This window comes from Rhipicephalus microplus, chromosome 3 (assembly GCF_043290135.1).
Source record: "Rhipicephalus microplus isolate Deutch F79 chromosome 3, USDA_Rmic, whole genome shotgun sequence".
NCBI lineage: Eukaryota > Metazoa > Arthropoda > Arachnida > Ixodida > Ixodidae > Rhipicephalus > Rhipicephalus microplus.
This window is the reverse complement of record NC_134702.1, coordinates 278,855,987-278,880,913: the sequence shown is the minus strand read 5'-3', so window position 1 is coordinate 278,880,913 and position 24,927 is coordinate 278,855,987. Positions and strand designations below refer to the sequence as shown.

General features: G+C 47.0%; 1 protein-coding gene across 4 annotated transcripts in view; it reads left to right on the top strand.

Moving 5' to 3' along the window:
- The first annotated feature begins 3,375 nt into the window (after positions 1-3,375).
- LOC119167872 (thioredoxin-related transmembrane protein 2 homolog) overlaps positions 3,376-24,927 on the top strand; it is a 57,086-nt gene continuing 35,534 nt past the window's right edge. For 2 of the 4 annotated variants that reach the window (XM_075891042.1, XM_075891041.1), the window contains exons 1-2: positions 3,378-3,894; positions 15,427-15,989. In XM_075891042.1, the coding sequence (XP_075747157.1) occupies positions 3,634-3,894; positions 15,427-15,972 (807 nt within the window). In that variant the 5' untranslated portion in view covers positions 3,378-3,633 and the 3' untranslated portion in view covers positions 15,973-15,989. Of the gene's footprint in view, positions 3,895-15,426; positions 15,990-24,927 lie in introns of all 4 variants that reach the window. The other 2 variants (XM_075891040.1, XM_075891038.1) reach the window with 2 other exon arrangements.

The following is a 24,927-nucleotide window of genomic DNA, read 5'->3' as shown; positions in this document are numbered from 1 at the left end:
ACTAATTCCTTCAGTGGGTACTCTTGAAGGGCTTCTGAATAAGCTCACTCTTACCACCTGCTTTACCCAAGGGCAAATCCTACTGTTGGAACTTGTTTGCTTGGCAGAAATTTTCAACAGGAAAAGAAGCTTAACTCGTTACACAAATAAAGCTATAGCATTGCAAGATTACTATGATGTTATGTACACAGACCTCCCACATACAACTAACTAAAATCTCACTACTTACCTCTATGGTGAGCCTGATTATGCCTTAAGACAGCATGTAAGTTTCTTGATCCTATACTTTTTAATCAGTACATGAACCTTGAAAAAACAAGATAATCACGTGCAGTCCGTAAAACCAGTGCTTATGAACTGCAATGATGCCATCGAAAGAATCAGTGAAAGTAAATTCACCCTGCTGGAAAGCAAATTCTGCATGAAGCCTGTAAATGTACTGTTAACAAAGTCTTCTCGACAACTTCATTATGTCTATTTCTGCAATTTGCATAGTCTTGTTTCATACATACCTTGCTGTTCACCCTATAATTATTGACCTCTGAGTGTTACTCAAGTGACCATGCTCATTTAACATACCTGCAAGCCTCAGTGCTAACCTAATGAAATTGGAGACTTTAATAAAGTAATGCTCTCTAAGGCTCACCCCTTCAAAAAAAGTTTTTAGCATCCCCTGAAAACCTATTCTTTAAAAATTTGGTCATTAGAGATGCGATGTATCTCCGCACCTGATGACAGACATTTGTCTAATTACAGCTACATTATAACAACAAGCAGCCTTTGTAAGATGCGTGAACACGTGCCATCATCTCAGGTCAACATGTTTCCTGAAACCAGCTTGCTCTTAGTTACGCGACAGAATGGTTTTCATAAATCATTTTCTTGCTAAGCTCAACTTGCCCCATGACAAACTGTGTGTTTAATTTTAGACCATTCTTGGGGAGCTATTTTTCTTAATAACTAAAGAAAGCCCGATAAAGTGAAGCATGAGCTTTTAAAAGGAAATTTGCAAAACATGCACAATCGTCTTCAATACCTAGCCTGAGTATATATTTCACTAATAATGATCATTTTCACTTTAGAGCACATATCTGATCATTTTCATTTTAGAGCACAAAATCTGGAGTACCAAGGAGTCTGTCACAGGTATTTTTCACTTCTTTATTGGGGGCCATGCAACAATTTTAAATTATTCATGCGATATACTAGAAGTTTACTGCAGTGTGAATCACTTGCCACAATTAAAAAAAATAATTATGGGGGGAACATATGGACTCTTTACAAAGGTTGAAGTTGGTGCTGATGCCGTCTGTCGCATGACCAGTAATGAGACAAAGCACGGCGCATCGCATTAGGCCTAATAGCAGTGCTACGCTTCCATTTCACACACATACACGCGCGCATAATGTATGCTTTACTGCAATACACGGCAAGCACTTCACCCATGACACTGCTGCATTGCGGCAATGTTAACGTTTAAAAAGACCTTTACGGGTTAGCAATTGAAGCTCGACAATGCTCCCAGCAATGAAATTTCTATTTTATTACATTTTTTTCATTTTTATACACTTGCTTAAACTAGTGTTATCAGCCGTCCCGAATTTCGCTGGACTGTCCAAGACTTTGCCCGCGCTGTCCCAGTCGGGACAAATGTCCCCGATTTTTTCCGAACTGTTCAGTAAATGAAAAAAAAAAGAAACGTTTTGCGTTATAAAAGGCATGCCAAATAACGAGCGTCCGTCTGATCACATAGACAAAGAAATGTTGCTGTGGTTAGCTGCAAGGAACTTTAAACACTTCAGCTGAACTTTAGTGTCAACTTTTACTAGAGCATTCTAGAGCGAGAGGAAGTGTCACGAAGAGCACATAGCAAAATTTAGTACCACATCAAGAGACCGACGCAATAAAGAGAAGAAATAACGGATTTGTTTGGAAGGCACCGCAACAAAGAAAACTAATTTCCTCACCCACACACAACTACCTCCACTGTTGGTTACCCCAATCTAAACACACACTGCTAAGCAAACAAATTGCCATCATCTGCGACTGCTTAATAAAGCCACTCGGACAAGAACGTTCTCTAATTCCAACTTGTGCATTCCGTATCTATCTCGCGCACTTACGCAAGAACAAGCTTCAATGAAAGCGTTGGCACAGTATATACTTCCTCCCAAGTGACACCAGCTGTTTGATCGGTCCTCAAGCAACACGCATGCACGTACCATACATCCGCGTAGTACATGCATCAGACCAACATTCATAAATCGCGTTCCAAAGGCCTTTATTTTATGCTCGTTGTCATTGCTTGTAGATTTGGTGGCAAACACTTCGGGCTGGTAGGTGTTAATTCTGTGCTTCGGGCGAATGACGTTAACTACTCGATAAGCACGGATAAGAAGCTCCTGAACACGGCGACATCACAGGAATTAAGAAAAGCGGCAGCGACTTGCGTATGAATCACTTTCTAACAACAGAAAGCGACCACGACCCCACGGGCAGAGGCGCTTCTCGCCATTTCAAACAGATTACAGTCCAATCCAACACCAACATCGGAGAAAAAAACATCACGACTAGAATACGATGAACCCGCCACAGACTGTGTGTCACAAGCTAGTGAGGAACTCTACCGGAACCACAGAATAAAGAACACCCAAATTGCCTGAAAAATGTTTTCCTACACACCGATTTTAACGGCAACTATTCATACACTTTAAGCCAAGTCAAGCCGGTTTTAGGCGGCTATTGGGTGAACCGAACGCTTTTGCCTCGAAAAGGTTCGTGCCACCGGGGGAACCGAAACACTTCCCACGCGAACAGGTGCCTTGTATTAGCAAGCCCTCCGTGGCTTTGTCTGAGAAGGAACGCAGGTTCCTCGAAGGTTTCGGTGCGGGCAGGTAGTTATTTTATCTTAACCGTTCTGTTTCGTTTTCTTCTAGGTTTTTTCTTTGCTGTTTTTTAGTGCCTTTGTTTTTGTGTTGTTTGTTTTTGTTTTTCTTATTCATGTTCTGCTCTTTGTGCCATACGGTTTTTATCACATGGTCACTGTCTCCTCTATATATTTTCGTGCTCTGCGCAATAAACTCGGAAGTTAGCGCTCGTGTCTTTCGTGTCCTTCTTGTCTCTGTGTCGTCGTTTTGTTCTCGCGCTATAACTATCGTCTCTGTGTGGGGGTGGCTTGTGCACCGCGCGGTGCAGTAGTCTCTGCCTAAGTATTGTGGCTTAGTGGCGCTAGCCACCGCCCGATCTAAAGGATACAGCCATATCCATCCATCCATCCAACGTTGCGGGAATGTAATGTCACGCACCACAGGAGGTCAAAATTACTAGGTGGCGTTAGCCGCCGCCTTATCTAGAGGGTACAGCCACATCCATCCATCCACCATCATATAGGTGTTCTGTGCTTTCGTTGCCTTCGTAGTAGGACAGAAGGGCAGCGCGTTCGTGGGTCATGTTCCAGGCATAAGTTTTTTTAGGAGGCGTTGGGCAAATATACGCGTGGGACGTTTCCTTCCTCCGTGCGTGCGATCGAACAGCGGTCACATATCTCAGTGGAAATCTCGAAGGCTGTCCTTGGCGTGGAGAAGGAAAACGGACCCTCACCACATGTGAGTTGAGCTTAGGAGCACGGTAGCCATGACGCTTGTGACGGGAGCCGAGCTGCGGCGTCTGCTGCACCCGCATTACCTGGTGAACCTGCTTCTGGCGGCCTGTTTCCCTGTGCTTCGGTTGGTGCGGCCGTTCTGTGATGTGCTATTCCCTGGCGGTGATTGCCAGCTGGACTTCAGGGAGACCGAGATCCTCACGTTCGTGGCCGTTGTGGTGCTCTTCCGAACGCGCAAGACGGGCGTGGTGCGCCTAGTGCCATATCTGAGCACGGCGTGCATGTACGCCAAGGTTAGTTGGCACACTCGTTGTTATTCAGTCGTCCTAACTTGTTCGCTGCCGTATTAATACACATTTGGTTTGCTTTAGTGCTTGCAGCACTTAATTTGCATCGCCTCTAGTTTATGCGCACACGCTTCACCTGCCACTACTTGAGATGCTTTGTGCCCTACAACCGCCCCCGCACCTTTGGTGCCATTCACCTGCATGCCACAGGACATATCCATTATCTAGGCCTCTATGATAGTAAAAAAAAACAGCGCAACAGATAACCAGACACACAGGAAACCGACGCACGCAGCGCTGCCTTAACAATTTTGTTGGAAGTCTGTTCTCTTTCAGTGTGTCCTGTGGCTCTTTTTATTCATGTGCTACCAGCAAGACCAGCTTTTCGTACTTTTGGCTTTGATGATGTATTTGGATCAGGTGAGTGTAGAAGTGTGACCGTGAAACCCCCAGCGTTTTGCAAGCCACAACACATGAACGCTCTGTTGTGCACAAGTTTCGTCACGTGTCACCAATGCCTCATCATTACCCTGTATGAAAAAAAGTTTTGTTGGGCAAAATAAACAACTATATCGGGCCAGTGGGTTATTATATTGGGGTAGTTGGTAAGCGCTTGTGTCGTATGTTCCCTGAATAAGTTGCTGCGCTTCCTACCAAGATTGTTGGGCGTTTAATCTCAAGAAATGTTAAGGACGCAACCCATATAGATGAAAAAAAGGTGGGGAAGGGGGCAGAATAGGACAAAACCGCAAAGCCCAGTGAGCTAAACGGCTGAAGGTGTCCTTCAAAGTGGAGAACCAGCAAAGCGCATGGTGATCGGTAACTATGTCGAAAGGGTGGCCATGTAGGTACGGTCTAAATTTATCTGGAGCCCAAATAATTGCCAGACACTCCTTCTCTGTCACAGAATAATTCTACGCTTTGGTAAGGGTACGGCTTGCGTATGCGATTACATACCCCTGGAATCCCAATTTGCACTCCGCGAGCACGGCGCCAAGTCTAACACTGCTGGCATTGGTGTGTACCTCAGTCGGAGCAGTCGGGTAGAAGTGACGCAAGATTGGCGCTGAGGTTAACAGGTGGCGCAAGTTTTTGAAGGCATCGTCACAGGCGGGTGACCAAGCGTAACTTTTCGAGTCATTCCGTAAAGGTTCAGTCAAAGGGGCTGTGATCATCACGAAATTCCGAATAAAGCAGCGGAAATACCAGCAGAGTCCAAGGAAGCTGTGCATATCCTTCAGAGAAGAAGGTTAATGGAACTATTCAACTGCCCAAAGCTTGGCAGTGTTAAGAAAAATACAGTCTTTAGAGACAACATGGCCGAGGATCGTGAGCTGACTTGCACCAAAGTGTCATTTTTTTCAGGTTGAGGTGAAGGCCGGCATCAATTAGGCACCGTAGTACTTCATTTAGCCTGCAGAGATGCGTGGGAAAATCAGGCGAAAATATAACCACGTCATCTAAGCTGCAGAGGCATGTTTTCCACTTCAAGCCGCGCAAAAGATTGTCCATCATTCGCTCGAATGTTGGGGGTGCGTTGCAAAGACATGACAAGGAATTCGTAAAGCCATCAGGTGTGACAAAGACTGTTTTAGGTTGATCTTTGGGTGCCATAGGGACTTACCGGTAGCCGCTCCGTAAGTCAATAGAAAAGCACTACGGCGTCTCTCATAATCATATGGTAATTTTGGGATGTTAAACCTCACATATCAATCAAGTCAATAGAAAAAAATAACTTCACACCTTAGAGGCAGTCAAGGGCGTCGTCGCTTCTCGATAAGGGGTAAACATCCTTTCCGGTTGTTTTTTTTAAGGCGACGGTAGTCAACGCAGAAGCGAATCGACCCGTCCTTCTTAACAAGAATGACTGGAGATGCCCAGGGGCTATTCGAAGGTTAGATGACGCCATGCTTGAGCATGTCAACTACTTGGTCGCCGATAACCTGGCGCTCTATCGCGGACACGCGAAAGGGTCTTCAACAGAGTGGTGCATTGGTGCCCGTATCGATGCGGTGGCACACAGCTGAGGTGCGGCTGAGGGGACTATGCTGGCAGTCAAAAAAAGAATGGAACATTTTCAGGAGTTGTACAAGTTAAGCGCATTGCCAAACGGTTAACGTGTCTGGGATGGAGCTGCTCAGTATGTCAGTCTATAGTTTTCTGCGATGAAGAGGCACAGGTCAATCCAGCGACTTCATGTTCAGCGAAAGAATCAGTCGGCATGTCGATAATTGCAGAAGGGTCGAGACTGTAAACACACCCGACGCACTCGCCCTGAAGTAGTGTTACAGGACATGACAACAGATATGAGATGAGCAGTCTTCTGACGCCATCACGAAGTTACAAAAAGGCATAAGGTAGCGGCCAACACTTGCGACGAACGAAAATGGCAGATGGCGTGAAAAGGGCACTCGACTCTGTGAGCGTCTAGCAAGACAAAAAAGTGCGGCGGTATAGTAATGTCTTCAGCAACAAATAGTTTGTCCCCAGTTTCAAGAGCGTCATATGAAAGAGGATTGCTCAACACTTCAAATGCCACGTCAGGGCGAGAGCAGTCGATGACGGCCATATTAGCGGAGAGAATGTCCGTGCCTGAAATGAGGTCATGGGAGCAGGAATCCAACACTAGCAATTCGACGACATAGATGAGGCAGTCAATCGCAATGCGAGCAGTACAGGCAGTGGCCGGCATGACGTGCTCTACGCTAGCTGTACGAAGCGATGTACTTGCTAGTGGCGTCATAACTTTTTTGAGCAAGCGGCAGAGCCTCGCACTGATCACTGACACTACGGCACCAGTGTCGACAAGAGCGAGTGCAGCGTCCATATATACGCCCAGAACATTCGTCGGTCAAGAGAGAAGCCTTGGTCTTTTGGCGGGTGACGCAGTTCCTGCCTATGGAATTAGCAATTAGTTCTCTCGCTCTGGCGATAAAGGAATACTACGCATTGGTGATTGTGCGTGGCAGTTAACAGGAGGGCGGTGGTCGGCGTACAATATCTGGTCAGGATACTGAGAACCTGCTAACGATGGGCGTGGTGGCACATAAGGGGCAGGTTCGAAGCTCTGGTGGTAGTTCTGGTGATAGACAGGGACACGCCAATGGCAGTATCACGCTATGTGGCGAGGCAGGCCACAAGCAAAGCATATTGGCCGATTGTCGGGTGTACGCCATTGTCCACTACTCTGGAGGGACTTTGGCGAGCGAACCGAGGAGTGGGTCGCAGCGGCGCGACTGATAGTAGTGACGTAAAAGTCTGAAGAGGTGGCCGTGCGGCAACCTCAGCATAGCTTAGAGGTGCATTCACATTTGCACAGGCCATAGGGGTTGGCATCGGCAACATGTCGCGGGCAGATAGGAGAGCCGCGCAAACTTGCTCCTGGATGACCTCAAAAATGTTTGCTGGCAGATGTGATGGTGGGCTATTAATAGCAGCGACAGCTGACGAGCAACCTCAGCACGAACAAACTCCTTGATCTGCAATAGCAGCGACTGAAAGTCAGAGGTGGTAGTCAGGCTTGAGATGAGAGGGTGTCATTAGGGCGTCGCGTGAGAAGACGCTGTCGTCGGAGCTCGTCGAAACTCTTGACACAGCTCGATGAGCTCCGAGGCAGTGGCAGGGTGCTTTGAGAGGAACATTTGAAAGGGGTCGTCGGGAATGCTTTTCATAATGTGTCTTACCTAGTCGGTTTCCACCATCTTTGGGTCAAAACGCTGGCAGAGGTCGAGGATGTCCTGAATGTAGCTGGTGAATGTCTCACCAGTTTGTTGGAACTGGCTTCATAGGCGTTGTTCTGGGTGAAGTTTGCGCACCCCAGCGTGTCCAAAAACAGCTGTGATGCAGGTCTTGAAGGTCGTTCATGTAGTAATTAATGTCAGCCTCGTGGTTTCCGTACCACAGCTTGGCGACATCCGTTAAATAAAACATCACTGTACCGAGTTTCACGGCATCATTCTATTTATTGGTAGCCCTGGCTTGTTCATAGTATTCCAGCCAATCCTCAACGTCTTTCTTGTCTGTGCCACTGAAGATGTTGGGTTCTCGCAAGAGCTGGGCACCAGGACTGCCCCTGGGCGGCAAAGCCCTGGGGATTTGAAGACAGCGTCATCAGGCATGATGGACGGCAGCTTTCGGCTACGCAATTCCAGGACCGGGGAAAACCGCAGCAGCCTCCACCAAAATATAACGTAAATGCTAGGCAAAAAGCGGTAGCAGCGTCTGGACAGAAGCAGCAAGAGCTGGACGGGCGTCGTCGCAGCAGCAACCACGCAGCCCTAGCTTGCGCCTCGCAAGCTAGGGCTGCGTGTTGATGTAGAGCTACGTGTTGATGTCGCTGCAGTAGTGAGCATTCCTCTTCACTACATTCTTACTTTCAATTGAAAGCTGATGCTCCCTTGCCCTGTCATGAACTCTTTCACTGCCACGCAAAAATGGTTATTTTTAATATGCCTCGGCAAGATAGTTTTGCCAGTTTGAAAAGTACTCCAGCACGCATTGCAGCATACCAAATTTTTTGCAATGAAATGCTCTTTCCAAAAACTTGTGTTGCATAGCTACAAAAATGTTTTGGGGTGAATAAAAATGCAAAAAGTAATTTTTGGTTACCAGCTGGCGAACAGTGCAGTAAAAAATGCTCTACATGCAAAAATATTCAAAGCAATGAAAATTCAGAATATACATTTTGAAAATCAAGAACCCAGAAGTACTATAAAAAATGACGAATCTTGTACGAAATATTCCTATTCATATAGACAAAGAAAATCGGTGCCGAGGTGCTGCTTCATTGCTCGAGCCATGTGGTGAACCATGTGGTGAAGCATTGCTTGGTTTTTCTGAGACCATAGTAAACTCGTACACTTTTTTAGGAAATTATTTTTTTTCTGGGATAAGACCCTGCAGGTGTTTTAATATAGATGGATGCTTATGATGGGAATAATCCCTCTATAAATCGGATACTCAATGAGCTTCGCTATTCAGTCTAGTGTCACCTCTTTCCATCAGCAGCTTCATTCCGCATAGGTTGGCGTTCCAATATATGCATCCAAGCATATTTGCATTTTTCACATCGTATTAAAAGAAAAAAAGAACAATGTCGCATTCAGTTCTGAAACATTCCGCTGTGCTCTGTAGCCAGGGACACGATGTGCTCCTGTGACCTTGTCATGAGGAGAAGCTGCATAGCCAGCGGGCCGCAACCAAGGAACATGTGTCACTCGCACATAATCAGAGCAGCTATAAGATTGTGCTCAAAGGTCACTGGCTACACACTTGCATGGAGGAAACAACCCGAGGCCTGAGCCGCGATCCACAAAGGGACAACACCAGTGCCACGCCATTTTGATGGTTCATGCGTACGCGCCGTCCTGCTGTCCGTGCTTTGGCGTGCAGGAGGTGTTTCGGAGGTCTTTAAAGATCTAAGTTGCAATGCGACGGATCTTGGACACAGCGAGATTTTCGCGAGTGTGACAAACGCGCCGACCGCCAAAATGGTTACCCCGATGCTAGCAAGCCGCGCGGATGACGTCAAGTGCATACCCCCTATTAAATAGCTGGCATAAATTTCTAGCAATTATTACTGCTTAATAGTGTCAGATATCCAAGCACACACGTTACTTTGATATTTTACTTGGAAAGGTTCTTTCAATAACAGTATCACTGTAGCACAGCTACGAAGGACACGCATTTCTGTCAAGTTCGCCAGCCAAGTGCATTTTCCCAACAACACACGCACATTGGTTCGTGCAAAAGTCTGTCGAAACTCACTATGTTGCCGGAATGGGCAAATTCAAACTGATTGTGAAAGTCGATTGGCTGGACTAGCTATTAGAAAGTGCTAGGTGCACGAGAAACAAATTCAGCATGCCAAAATTAACGATTCAAAGCATCGATCACCGGTGATCGATTTGAATAGGCGTGGCAATGAAAGAGTTGACGCATCGTCCAGTCTGGCTTATAATAACTTTGCTGCATGTAAGTGGAATTTCATAAACCATGCATACTGTGCAAGGTACAAATGGCCTTATATGCTTTTTACCTCAGAGGGTCACCTTTTACGGCGCTGTGATGCGAGGACATAGGCCTGCTGGCTTTTGTGGGGCCACGGTGGAAGAATAAGTTTGGTGCTGACACTCAATGCTCCGCACAAGGAGAGGGTGCAGGTAGATTGTGTTTGCTGATGATTTTGAGGTACGAGTAGTTGCCGTCGCACATGTTGAGCTGGCGCTACTGTATGGGACGCCAGGTATTCGTGCAACACTCATTCTGAAATTCGCCCGCCATAGAATAACTTCCTGAAAGCTTTAAGTGCATGGGATTTTGTGATTTAGAAACACGCCCTGTGTCTGTGTGCCCTGCCAGTGCATTTGTTCAGCTGATTCGCACTTTGTGATTCAGTGCATGTATACCTCTGTGCTGCATATGACTCCGAGTACACTAAAGCGGCTTGTCGCTGCCTGAGCCTCGAATTGGGCAAGTGGTGTTTTGTCCTAAATTGCAAGACAGGGTGTCGGATTTGTATGGAACGTGTGTTGCTTCGCTTCAGTCAGAGTGCTTGGATAAGTGGCGACGGGCACTTCCGAAATCTGACTTATTCTTACACCGTGGTGTAGCTAAAAAAAACAGTAGGTAGTTTGTACCTATTTGGCACCTTCTTTAAGTTGTGGGAAACTTTGTGCATATCTGGCATAGCTGGTGGTCTTTTATCTACCGGTGGCTTGCCTTTCAATTTCAGAAGGAGGCTTTTCACTACCGCTATCATAACACAACAAGGGTATCTGGCTAATAATATAGCTAGTCCACTTGGTGGTGAAAACTTTCCTGCATTTTGTCAGCACAGGACCGCATCAATGCGGATTCAAGGTACATTCATGCTGTGGCCCTCTTAACAAGTTTCGTGTGTGCTGAGTTGTAGAGTAAAAGTTCTATACGAGAGCAAGGGCAGCAGGCCCAGTAAATGTGTGGCTCCGATAGCGGGAAAGTTGAATCTTAAAACTGCAATTGGTGATATAAAGGCAGCTCATGGGTAAAGGAAAGCCATTTACCATGTTGTCTGAACAGAACAAGAACATCGTCCACTGCATCAGTGGTTGTTTCAGAAGGGTTAAATTATAGGATCACTAAAAAATCTTCAACATATCTAAAAATGTGTTGCACTAGGGCATCGCCAATAATCAAAGCTAACTCGTGAGTAACGGCTCAAAACAACTGCCAGAAAACTGGCACAACACATGACCCTATGCAGATACCTTGACGCTAGATATAGTACTAAGTCTTAACAAAGAAAGGTTGAGTAAAGATAAAAATTGAACGAAGTAATGAAGCTATCAGCCGTGATGCCTGTGCTACTCTGAAAAACAAGTACTCCATTATGTTCAATACATGATTGAACTATTGGGAGTAGCTCGGCATATGGAACGTAATAGAACAAGTCTTCAACGTCTACCGAGAAAGTCGTGAAGATAATGCAGCATGAGATTTCGTGACATATGCCTAGAAGGCTTCACCTTCTGGGTAGATGTTGAAGATTTGTTCATTTGCACAATTAGTTTTAGTTCAGCTATGCACCCACTAGTTTGACAGCAGACGTTACTAGAGAAGCTAAATTCAGCAGTGCTACTCTTGCTGTGTTATGGTAGCGGTAGCGGAAACCCTCCTTCAGAAATTGAAGGGCAAAGTGCCAGTAGATAGAAGACCACAGGTCATGCGAAGTATTGCCAAAGTTTCTCACAACTTAAGGATGGTGGCAAACAGGTTTAAAGTACCTATTGTTTTTTCAGCCCCATGGAAGCTGACCGGCCTGTTTTCATGCATTGCAGTGCCGCAAAAGCTGACATTTTCTGGTAAAAAGCATGTAAGGCGGTTTGTAGCTTGCACGGTGCGCATGGTTTATGAAATTCGACTTACATGCAGCGAACTTTATATTGGCAAGACCGGACACTGCATTATTAAGAGGGCAAGGGAGTATGAGCTTTTGATTAAAAATAAGAATCGATGCCCATTAACCCATGCACTGTGAATCCTGTCTGTGTGAGCCGCACCTTACAATTATGTGCATGCTTGGAAGGAGCAGAAACGCTGGCACATGAACTTTTTGATATTGTCACGGGGTCCCGGCGTCGAAGAAGGGAGCAGACAGTCCTTTAAAGCATAAACAATTTATTCGGCCGAACCTGAGGCCTTGCAAAAGAAAAGTAAGATTACAGTGGGACACTGGTACTAACAGCGGCTACCAAAGCGTCAGCCGTCGTTCAACTGACAAGCGGCGAAGCGCATCGGCATTTATATACTTGCCATCGAACGTTTTAGCGTTATCGTTAGCAGTGATGTAGGTTCCAGAAGAATCTGTAATGTTTGCAGAGTGGGCGTAATCTTAATGAAATGATCTACTGCAGTCCCAAAGCCTCCTGAACACTGCAGGCGCGGTTTGTACTGAGAATCACGTACAGTGTAACAGGGCGATAACAAAACTTGAGGAAAAAAACGTGTCATTGCCCCCCTCTGAAAAAGGCATCGTGCCAATGCTGTAACAGAAGATGAAAGTACTGCAATGCAAGAAAGTACAAGCATTAAATTACGATATAGCAATGATACAACAAAATACACTGTTTCAGTTTGTTGACAGACATGAAACGGCGTAAGGCACGCGACATGGACAACTTTAGGTCACGATCGGCGTCGTTGAGAGTTCGTGATGCCGTCGGAGACAACCTCGTGATCAAGTGGAACAAGACGTCAAACCACCCTGTACAGTACGAACTACCATCGCAGACGCTTTTCACTGAGGCCACGTCGACGTATTGGCATTCACATCCAAACACGTTCACCGAGCTGTTATTCCACAAAGCGTTGTCGAAGATTGTAACGGCGTCTGTCAGTCTGTCGGTTCTTGATACGGAGGCGGGCGAGTTGTCGGGCTTCTTCAGCGTGCTGAAGGTGCTCACTCACAACGAGGTTTTCTTTATGGCTGGGGTCCTTCCATAGACTAAATTATAGGGCGTCATCTGCGTTGTTTCTTGTACGGCGGTGTTGTATCTGAAGGTTGCGTACGGAAAGATGGCATCCCACATCTTGTGTTCGACGTCGACGTACATGGCCAGCATGTCGGCGATGGTCTTTTTAGGTGGTCGGTGAGGCCATCGATCTGTTGTCCAGCAGTGACTTGTCTGGTTGTATGCCAAAACCGCTTGGGTTAGCTCAGCCGTAAATGCGGCACCTCTGTCGGTGATGAGAACCTCCGGGGCGCCATGACGCAGGACGTTTTCGACGAAAAATTTGGCTACCTCAGATGCACTACCCTTCTGCAAGGCCTTCGTCTTGGCGTAGCAGGTAAGGTAGTCTGTAGCTATGACTATCCAGTTGTTTCCGACAAGCGACGTTGGGAACGGCTCAAGTAAATCCATACCGATTTGCTGGAATGGACGGCGAGCTGGTTTGATGGGCTGCTGAAGTCCTGCTGGCCTTCTCGACGGTGTCTTGCGTCGCTGGCAATTCTCGCATGTTTTCACGTAATGTGCGACGTCGGCGACAAAGCTAGTAGTATTTCTCTAGTATTCTCGCGAGTGTGCGGTAAAAACCAAGGTGGCTAACTGTTGAAAGGTCGTGCAGGGTCTGCATAATTTCTGGTCTCATTGCCAAGGCCACAATGATAAGGTAGCTGGCTCTGGCCGGATAAAAGTTCTTCTTTACAAGGATGTCGTTCTTCAAGAAAAATGACGCCAATCCTCGCTTTAAGATTTTTGGGAAGACACAGGGTCGGCCCTCAGGGTATTCCACTAGCCCTTTCAGTTCCTGGTCACATCGCTATGGCGTCAGCGCTTGTGATTCCCAAGAAGTATTTGTCATCCTGGTCCCACGGTGGTGGATCGACGGGGGCACGAGACAGGCAGACCACATTGAAGTGTTTGCTTCGAGACTTGTACATAACTGTAATGTCGAATTCTGGAAGTCTTAAACTCCACCGTGGGTCCTTCAAGCAGCTAGCCAACACAAGGTGTGGCGGTCGCTCACAATTTTGAAAGGCCTGCCGTAGAGATAAGGGCAAAATTTCTACGCTGCCCAGATGATGGCGAGGCACTCCTTTTCTGTTGTGGAATAGTTGGCTTCGACCTTGCATAGACACTGCCTAGCATAACTGATAACCGTTTCCAGGCTGTTGGTCTTTTGAACAAGGATAGCGTCGTGTCCTACGCTGCTTGCGTCGGTGTGTACTTCTGCTTCAGCATATCAGCCAAAAGGCCCAAGTAGCGGCAATGTCTGCAGGCATCGTTTTAGCTTCTGAAATGCTTAAATTTGTGCCATTTCCTGTTTGAAATCGTCTGTTTTTGTGAGTTGCGTTAGTGGCTCGGCGATCCGCGAAAAGTCCTTGACAGAGCGTCTGTAACAGACGCACGAGCCGAGAAATCGGTGCATGGCCTTCTTGTCTGTGGGTGGCGGGAAGGAGGCGAAGGCAGCTGTTTTCTGCGGGTCTGGGCGCACTCCAGTCTTACTGATCATGTGGCCCGAAAACAGGAGCTCCTTGTACGCGAAGCGGCATTTTTCTGGCTTTGGGGCGAGTCCAGAGCTCCTGATTGCTTGAAGTACGAATTCGAAACGCTGGAGGTGTTCGTCGAAGCTCGAAAAAAACATGACGACGTCATCCAAATAAACAAGGCAAGTCTGCCACTTCAAGCCAGCCAGAACTGTATCCATGACTCGTTGGAAAGTTGTAGGTGCCGAGCTGAGACCAAAGGGCATGACCTTGAACTCGAACAAGCCGTCAGGTGTTATGAAGGCTGTCTTTCTTATATAATCAATAAATCATTAATAATAGCATTATTAAATGAGATGTGTATATCAGTGACACGTCTGTTGCCCTGCATAAATCTGAAGTGCAATTTTTGATGTTTTGCTTCCATGCTGTCTTAACTGTAGGATTGCTCGCCCATGTCCTGTGTAACTGTAACTACGCACATGTATTGATTTGTATGTGGGGTTTAACGTCCCAAAACCATTATATGATTATGAGAGACGCCGTAGTGGAGGGCTCTGGAAATTTCGACCACCTGGGGTTCTTTAACGTGCACCCAAATCTGAGCACACGGGCCTACAGCATTTCCGCCTCCGTCGGAAATGCAGCCGCCGCAGCCGGGACTCGATCCCGCGACCTGCGGGTCAGCAGCCGAGTACCTTAGCCACTAGACCACCGCGGCGGGGCAACTACGCACATGTATGCATGCATATAAAAATAGGGCCTTCATTCAAACAAAGCTGGTTGCAAGTTGATGCCCTATCCTTTTTTTCCTCTATGGGGGTTGCGTCCTTCACATTTCGGAAAGAAACAGTGCGAAGAACAAGAAATCAGACATAGAAGGGCACATACAAAGTAGAGTGCATTTAGTTTATTTTTTTGCGCTGTTTCCTTGCAATATGTTGTACCATTGCGCCCAAGCAGCCACTTTGGCTTAGCATTTCTTCATGAAAGGCATTGGTGAAACATAATGATGGTCAATATTAGCTATGTTTGTTCCTCAAATAATGCCCTTTTAATTCTTCCAACAGGTGGCAGGTCTGCTACTCTTCTTCTATTGGGACCCACGGCTAGGCCTAGTGTATGGTGCTCTATGTCTGCTGCAGCTGCTGGTGCTGCCTGAGCCAGCAGCTTATGGTGGGCCTGACCCTGTTTTATACTTGGATGCAGAGAGCTTCCGTGAGCAAGTGCAGTGCGGTGACCGGCGAGTCACCTGGCTTGTCGCCTTCTACGCACTGTGGAGCCCAACTTGTGTTCAGATGGCACCAGCATTTGCACAGCTGGCAACGCGCTATGCGCTCGACAACCTGCGTTTTGCCAAGCTGGACGTGACTCGCTTCCCAGACTTGGCGCACGAGCACCACATCAGCACGGCGGCCCTGAGCCGCCAGCTTCCCACGGTGCTGCTCTTCCGAGCCGGCCGCTTGGTGGCACGGCGACCAGATGCCCAATGTGACAAGCTGGTTCCGTTTGCTTTCACCGAGGAAAACATGGCAGCTGCCTTCGACCTCAACAATCTGCATCAGGAATGCCGCCAGAACCCAATCCGCAAGAAAGTGGCAGGCAAGCAGTCCTGAGTTCTCAAAGTGGGCCTGTAAGCCATTGGCTGATTACATTGACCTTTGGTCCAGCTTAGAACATCCACAGTCACACTATGAACGCTGTGTGCCATACACATGATTAATAACTGCTCGTCTGCTTTGTATACGAGAGAATGAATGTAAGCAACTAGTCAGTAGGTAGCAAGTTGGTGTTTCAATAGTTTCAGATGCTAGGTGTGAGACCATGTCAGCTACTGCTTCCAGTATTGTTTTTGGGGTGATTTGCAATGTACAAGATCGCATATTGGCATATGTACTTGCTGTTTGAGATGAGCTTCATTTGGTACAACTAATTGCTACATTATCAGCCATCCAGAGGTCTACATATGTAGGAGGCACTTCATTTGTGTTCATATTAAATGACTGGGTATGCAAACATGTGCACAGAAGTCAAGGCACCACAGGTGTCTGTGATGTTTGACTTCTTTCCTGTGTGCACAACTCATCTTTTACAATGCATAGTACTTACAGATTAGCTCGGCTCTCTGTTGTTCTATGATTAATGTTATAGCACAGATTACTGCTCTAGGCTACAGTCTACCTAAAAACTATGGCATGACAAGTTCGCTGTTTTGTACATTCAGTTGAAACCATGGAATATCAAGCTAAGTTTGTTGGACAATAATTTGTTGTTTCCAGAACTTTTTCTAAATAGAAGGAGCTTCTTATCATTGCAAATATGTGTATTGAGGTTTCTATATATCAGTGGATGGTAAATACAGTTAAGGAAGCCAGCAAGTTAGTTGGAGTGACATATTGTAAAGAGTTCACAGGGATCAAGGGGAATCAACTTGCCGAAAATTGGGTAAATTAGAGATTACTCTTGTCCTGCAGTAGACCCAAGTAGGCTGAGAATGATAGCTATTTGTTCTAAAATTTCAGAAGTGCAGGGGTATTTTAATTACCACTGTGTAGCCAGCTCTTGAAAAACACGTCCATCACAGCTGGCTCTCTTGCGAAGAAGCGCGCAATCTCTTTTTCTTTCAGAGCGAAAGCTGTTCTTGCCCTTGACCCACTACGTGTAGGTGGCATTATCGCCCTTCAGAAAAAAGTAAAAAAATACAAAAACCAAAAGAGAAAAAATAACAAGACGTAGCGCGGCCCCGACGCTATAGCATAGGCACGTAAAGGAAAAGGAGATAAAAAACCCCCGATAAAGGCAGAGTAGAGAATTAAGAGCGTGGCAATAAGAAAAAAAGTCAATGAAGGAACAGGCCAATTCACAAAAAAGAAAACACAGATGGTTTCATGCTCGCAATTTAAACTGGGTCCGGGCTCGGTCGCGTTCTGGTCTATGCCTGCATTGTCGAGTCCGGGACTGCTTCATAGTTCACGTCACTAATGCAGCATAGCACTTCGTACGGCCCAAAATAGTAGCTCAGTGACTTTTCACTGAGGCCTCAGCGGCTAACGGGCATTCATTCCTAAACTTGGTCTACGAGCTTGTAGACCACTTCCCTGTGGCAGGTATTATAGCATCTGCCTGCTGCTGGCCGATGTCCAGTCATGCGAGCTGTCGAGCTTCCTTGGCATGCTCTGCGAATTTCTCAGCGTCAGTTGCCAACTTGTCATCGTTTTAATACGAGAGCATAGAGTGCAGCATGCTTTGCACTTCGCGGCCATAGTGAATCCGAAATGGCGTCAATCGTGTGGTCTCTTGCACGGCAGTGTTATGCGTGACGGTGATGTAAGGCAAGATCTGATCCCATGTAGTGTGCTGTATGTCGATGTACAGTGCAATAATGTGTGTGAGCATCTTATTCAGTGGCTCGGTAAGCCCAATGGTTCGCGGATGGTACGTGGTTGTCTTTCGGTGTCTGGTGTTGCTTAGTTCAAAAGCTTGTTGTTATGCTAGAAGGTGCACCGTGCCACCTGCATGTAGTGAGTCGAGGGCAAGAGCGACATGTACGTGCCTTCGTAGTACAATATGTGCTGCGCTAACTTGAGTGACTTGGTAGAAACAGGATGAACAAGCAGTGGCGGAGATGCAGCAGGGCGCTTCAAAGCTTCGCATAGGTTGTCTTACGGCGGTATTCTGTATGAGCTGGGGCAGCTGTATGGGGAAGCAAGGTGTCTAGGAGGGTTTGGTGCAGCTATTTCTTGACCACAGTTGCAGTAGAGCTAAGCGTAAGATGAGGTGTTGGACTTGCCTTTTGCAGCTCTTCATGCGCTGTAGAACGGATGAGTTTGCGTAGGCAGTCATTGCTGGTTCCAGTGGCGGTGAAAGCGTCAGCGGTGAACATGCTACTGATTTGCCTCTTGTATAGGTTGGACCGCTGCTGCAGCATTTTTTCGATCGTCACGGCCTCGGACAAAAACTCTGCAGCCGCCTTTAGAGGGCTCCACTTGAGGCCGGAAAAAAGCTGTTCTCTTACGCCGTGCATCAGATGACACAGCTTCTTGTCCTTCACCATTCTCGGGCCAGCTCGCCTGAAGAGGCGCGACATGTCTTCAACGTATATAGTCACGGTTTCATTTGGCAACCGGACGCGGGCCTGAATCGCTCGTTCCGCTCATTTCTGACGATCAGCGTTGGTGTAGGTCTCTAGAAGCTTATGACATAATGCGCGGCACGATGTCAGTAGCGCCTCGCGGTTTTGATACCACGTACGCACCCCATCCTCTAGGTAGTAGTGCTTGTCCAAGTTTTGCCCCGTCATCCCACTGGTTCAAGGCGGCTACTCGCTCGAAGTGCCTCAACCAATTTTGGACGTCCTTGCGCTCCATGTCATGAAACACTCTTGATACCCACGGACTCGCGAATATACGCCGGTTTGACATCATGCTTGCTGTGCCGGTTGAAGCAGTTTGCAAAGAAGTGGTAGGCATACCTGTCGAAGTGGTGGGAAGTATGTTGCGAATTCCCGGAGGCATTTTTTTTTATTGGTCAGCTAGCCCGATGCACGGGAGTGTTGACTGGCACTGGGCTTGTACGGCGGCTCTCTGGAGGTGTATGCAGCATCCGTGAGGGCTACCCAGCACCTCCACCAGTTTGGCATGAGCCTTCAGAAGTGGAGGTTTTTTTTTTTAATTACGATGGTGCAGCCATCTCCCGAAAAACACGATGGTTGGTTGGTTCCTCAATATCCTGGCACAACCCACTCTGGGAGGCTCTGATCATAGGTAATTCATGGGACTTGGCTGGCTCTCAAGCAAAGAAGTGTGCTATCGTCTTCTTTTTCTGGGCGAGAGTCATTCTTGCCTTCAAGCCACTACGTGCAGGTTGAAATATGGAAAAAAAGCCAAGCAATTAAACTGAATTTTGTCGTAAGCTGTTGATATATAGGTTGTTCCAAGATACAAACACAGGCCAATAGACCACGGCTTCAGTGTGTCAGTATGGCACTGTTATAGCTTGCCTTTTATGTGAGGCACATTATGCTTGGGCTCTTGGAAAGTACGTCACCACTGCAATATCCAAAGTTTTTTGCTTGCACTGTGAACCCATGATGTCATAGCCGTGCCAATTGCACCAAACAGTGCCAATAGGTGTAATGTGCTACATCTTGCTACATTTCTGCAAAAATGTCATTTGCACCAAGTGTGCACGAAGAAGTCATTCTTGCTGCCTTGCGAAAAAAAAAAAACTGAACCAACTTGCAAACTATACAAAATTCAGCACTATGATAATTTAAAGTGATCATTGGAGCATTCTGGCGAGTGCTATGTGGCTAAAATAGTTGCTTGGTGCAACCCTGTTAAATAATTCAGATTGGCCTATTCTGCGAGATCACATTATTAAGTCTAATAGAGCAGCCTCTAACTTTTGTAGACCAATATATTTATTTGATATCATGAACTACTGTGGCCGTTACGTGTATGCAGTTGTGTAGAGAATTTCGTTATACTTTGTTTCAAAATCAAATTATTTCAGTTGCTGTAATATGCACATAAACAGAACGACCTTAAATGTAGTACAGGCTTCTTGATTTTCAAGCGTTATTTTATACGGTCACTAGAATTTTTTAAGAGTTCTACAAACTGCAGTGGACTGTGTTATTTTGTAGAAAAAGCATGATGGGGGGGGGGGGGGGGCAGGATACTGTCGCATGTGAAAAAGAGGGACTTGCATCTGTAGTTTGTTGTTGCGTGATATGCAGGCATGCCAACTGTCGAGCTTCTTCGGCATACTGAGTAAGGTGTTCAGCGTCAGGTGTGAGCGATCCGTTGTAATCGTGTGGCAACATAGCGTCTAGCATGGGCCGGACCTCGCGCCCCTAGACAAGACGGAACGGTGTGAATTGTCATTTTTTGAATGGCAGTGTTATACGCCAATGTTATGTATGGGAGGACCTGATCCCACGTCTTGTGCTGAACGTTCACATACATAGGTAACATATCGGCGATGGTCTTGTTAAGTTGCTCTGTCAAGCAGTTAGTTTGCGGGTCATACGCCGTCGTTTTGCGATGGCTCGTGAAGCATAGTTTGAATATATCGTCAATGAGCTGAGCCGTGAAAGCTGTTTCGCGATCAGTGATCACGCAAGATGGAGCGCCATGGTGAAGAACAATCTGGTCGACGAAAAACTGGGCAACATCGGAAGCTGAAGCTCATTGGAGGGCTCTTATCCTGGAATATCTCGCTTGATAATCTGTCGTTACAACTATCTACTTGTTACCAGCAGATGACAGAGCAAAGGGCCCCAGTAAATCCATTCCTACTTCATCGAACGGAGTCCTTGGTGGTGTGATTGGTTGGAGCAGGCCTGTGGGCTTCAGTGGTGGAGATTTGCGACGTTGACATTCACAGCAGCTTTTCACACATCGTTTGATGTACGTAGCAAGTTTCGGGCAGTAGTATGTCTGTTGAACTCTGGCGAGAGTTTGTGAAGAACTTAGAGGACCAGATGTGGGCTCGTCTTGGCAGGCCAGAAGAGTGTTGTCTCGCATATCGGAAGGGACCACTAGCAGGTAGGCTTTCCCACTGCCGTTCGAGTTTGTTTTGTGCAAGACACTGTTTCGTAGGCAGAACGAAGAGAGATTGCGAGAAACGTGTTAAGGTTCGGGTGTGTTGCGTCATTCTAGATTGTCAACGATTGCGTGAATCTGGACGTAATCGTGTTGTCATGTGATCAAGTCTGTTGCAGTGAGCACTCTGAGGAAGGCGCCGTCATCCTCATTGTTGGGATCACAAACTGCAGTAGGTGCATGGGACAAGGAATCAGCATCTTCGTGCTTGTGGTCCGATTTATAGACGAGGGTAAGGTCAAATTCTTGCAAACAAAGACTTCATCTTGCCAGACGCCCACATGGGTCTCGCAAATTGGCTAACCAGAACAATGAATAATGATCACTCACTACTTTAATGTGACGACCGTAGAGGTAAGGCCTGAATTTCATGGTGGCCCACACTACTGCTAGGCACTCCTTCTCCGAGGCGAATACTTCATCTCGGCGCAAGACCGGGTACGGCTGGCGAAAGCTATTACGTGCTCGGTGCCTTCTTGATGTTAGACGAGCACGGCACCGAGACCTACATTGCTCGCATCGGTATGAACTTCGGTGGCAGCATCCTCATCGAAGTCAGCAAGAACTGGTGGTGCCTGCATTCGCTCACGTAGATCGATAAAAGCCGCGTTCTGTTCTTAATTTCAAACGAATGGTACGTTGTCACGTGTGAGACAGGTCAGCTCTACAATTCTAGAAAAATTGGCGATGATAGTAGGCGCACAGGCCGAGAATGCGGCGTACCACCTTCTTGTCACGGGGAACGAGAAAGGAGGTCAGGTCGAACACCGTCTGCGCGCACAACATGGCCCACGAATTTAAGTTCTTTATAGCCGAAGTGGCATTTTTCTGGCTTTACCGTCACGTTCGCAGAGCAGAACGCTTTCAGAACAGCCTGCAGACGCTTCAAGTGTTCCTCGAAGGTAACCAAAATCACATCATCGAAATAATTTAGGCAAGTGTTCCACTTCAGACCAATAAGAACAGTGTCCATCATTCCTTGGAAGGCCGATGGTGCAGAACACAGGCCGCAGGGGGGCACATTGAATTCATACAGACCATCCGGTGTAACAAAAGCAGTTTTCTTTTTTCAGTCTCTTTCATCAACCTCAATATGCCAGTATCCGCTTTTCAAGTCAATGGATGAAAAATACCTTGCCAGCCATAGCCTGTCTAGTGAATCATCGATGCGTGGCAGAAGATACCTGTCTTTTTTAGTCAGCGCTGTTCAGTTTTCAGTAGTCCATGCAGAAACGCAACGCTCTGTCCTTTTTTTTTTACAAGAACGACTGGCGATGACCATAGGCTATTGCTGGGCTGTATATCATTATCCTGAAGCATTTCTTCAACTTGAGTATTGATGGCGTCATGTTCTTCAGCCGAAACTCGGTAGAGTTGTTGCTTTATGGGCTAGAGGTGTGTGTAATAATACGATGTTTCGCGAGGGGCGTTTGACGCACCTTCGAGGACGAAGCGAAACACTCTTGGAATTCAAGCAACAGTTTCAGCAGCGCTGCGCGTTCTTGCTGCGAGAGGCCTGAATTCATGTCCACCTTTGCAAGAGCCATAGAAACGCCTGTCGATGTCGATTGTAGCCCGCTGTTCATTGATGTGGCGGCAAAACATTCAGCAACGTCGTCGATTGGGTAGGTGAAAGTGATAGCGGTGCGACGAAAAAGGTGCTGCTGCTCATCACTAAACTTTGTCACAAGCAGCGTGGCACGTCTGTCGTGAAGAGTAATGCGGCTGCGGGCCGCACAGACACCTGTGCTGAACAAAAGTGTCAAGTTGCCTTCGGCGACTGCGTCACCGTCACAAAGCTCGTCTCACACATCAACTAGGACACTAGAATATGGGGCCAATGTGATTATGTCGGCCGAAACATGAAACGTGCCGATATGCCTGTCATTAGGTTTTTCTGCTGCTTTGACTGTCTAGAACATCACGGTGCTCTGTCGGAGGTCAATTATAGCACTGTATTTATACATAAAAAGTCGATGCCTAGGATGAGGTCTCAGGAGCACTAGGAAAGTATAAGGCAATTACACAGAAATGTGCGTTTGCGAATGCCGACTCTAGTCATGCACGGATTTGTGTTCCGTACCACGGCGTAGCAAGTTTCTTGAGAAGCATAGCCAGTTTTCTGCTCATAGTGAAGTAGTCAGCCCCTGTGTCTAATAAAGAACTAACATTGTGGTGGCCATCAAGCACTAAGGTATGTCCAGAGAAAGTCGGCTTTCTGATTCGGAAGCTGTCGTCGTCAAATCGCTGCTGGCACGTACTCGCGTCAATGGGGGCCTTTGCTCGTGTGGTTTATCAGCGGCCCCGCCCCCGAAGGTCGCTGTCGTTAGTTTTCCCACCTAGGGATGAGCGAACGCGCTGGCGCCGCCCCTGGGTAGTTCAAGGCACTTGAAGAAGACCTTCTTGAAGATGCTGATCATGACTGTCGCTGCGGGGGCAGTGGCATGGTCTGCTTGGACAGGTATTCCTCGATCGCTCTGGGTCTTTCACCAAATCCGTGCTCTCCAATTATGCCTCTCCAATTCGGAATCCACACCAATCTTATTTATAGACGCCCTTGAAGCCATTAAATATAGCGCGGCTCATTTTATAGCCTCCCAATACAATTTCCGTACAAGTGTTGCTACTATAAAATCATCACTGTCTCTCACCTCTCTGGTTCTTAGACGAAAAATAGCACGCCTTTGTTTATTTCACCAACTGTGTTTCAATTATTCTTACTTAAATGGCTCCCCACTTCTCCCACCAATTCGAACTTCGCGCCGTCTCTTCAGTTCTTCGAGTGTCCAAAATTTAAAAGGTTAAACCAACGCTTTTAACAAATCTTTTCTCCCGTTCACAATTGAGGATTGGAATCAGCTTCAAATCAAATGCAATAGCCAACGGACGTAATACTCTCAAGTTTAAAACCTTACTCGCAACTCATTTTACAACCATACCGTCATAATTCCTGTGTAGCCAGTTGCCTTTCCTTTATTTTTATGCCACTTTGAATCATGCTATTGTTGTATAATGAGTTTTGTTATTATTATTGCCCTGTAATTCCAATTCGTGAATATTATCCTACTTTATGTTCTTGGTCTGTAATTGCCTTTGCGTATCCTTGTTTGACCCCCCCCCCACCCACCCTTATGTAATACCCCGTCAGGGGCCCTTAAGGGAAAATAAATGACGATGGTCTTGGCCTGGGCGAGTCGACAGTGAAACCCTGATGTCCGAGGCGGCGGTACTGGCATTTGCAGTATACATGTCCAACTTGGCCACTGTAGTAGCACCGCAGCCGCCTGTCCGGTGTGCGCCATATGTCCGATTTCTGCAGGAGGAGCTGCCGATTCTCGAAATGCTGGACTGGTAGTACTGATGGAAGTGCATCGTGAGGTGTAGGGTGTATGAAGCAGTGTGGAGGGACGTAACAGCTCACAGCTTCGGCGTACGACGCAGGAGGGGCGTAACGGTTCGCAGCTTAGATGTATGATGCAGGAGGGGCGAAAAAGCTCACAGTCTCGGCATAGTGGTGCACGGCGAGGCTCTGTCGGTACAGACCGGGAAGCATCGCTGAAAAGCGGGACTTGCAGAGCTTGCTGTACTTCGCTCCTGATGAGGCTGGAGATAGATCCTGCAGCAGGTGGAGGCAGGCAGTGAATCTTTTGCAGCTCTTCGCGTACCACTGATCGGATGAGATCGCAAAGAGCTTCGAGACTCCTTGCAACTTCAATCGGGTCCACCGGCGAAGCAGCATTGACATGGCGGTCATACACAGCCGATTGCTGCTGCAGCATGTTTTCCATGGTCGTGACTTCAGTTAAATACTCCGCCACAGTTTTCGGGGGATTTCGAAAGAGACCAGTGAAGAGCTGCTCCTTAACTCCTTGTATTAGGTGCCGCAACTTCTTGTCTTCTGCCATACCTGGGTCAGGGTGAGGCAAAAGGCTCGTCATGTCCTCCACTTACTTCATCACACTT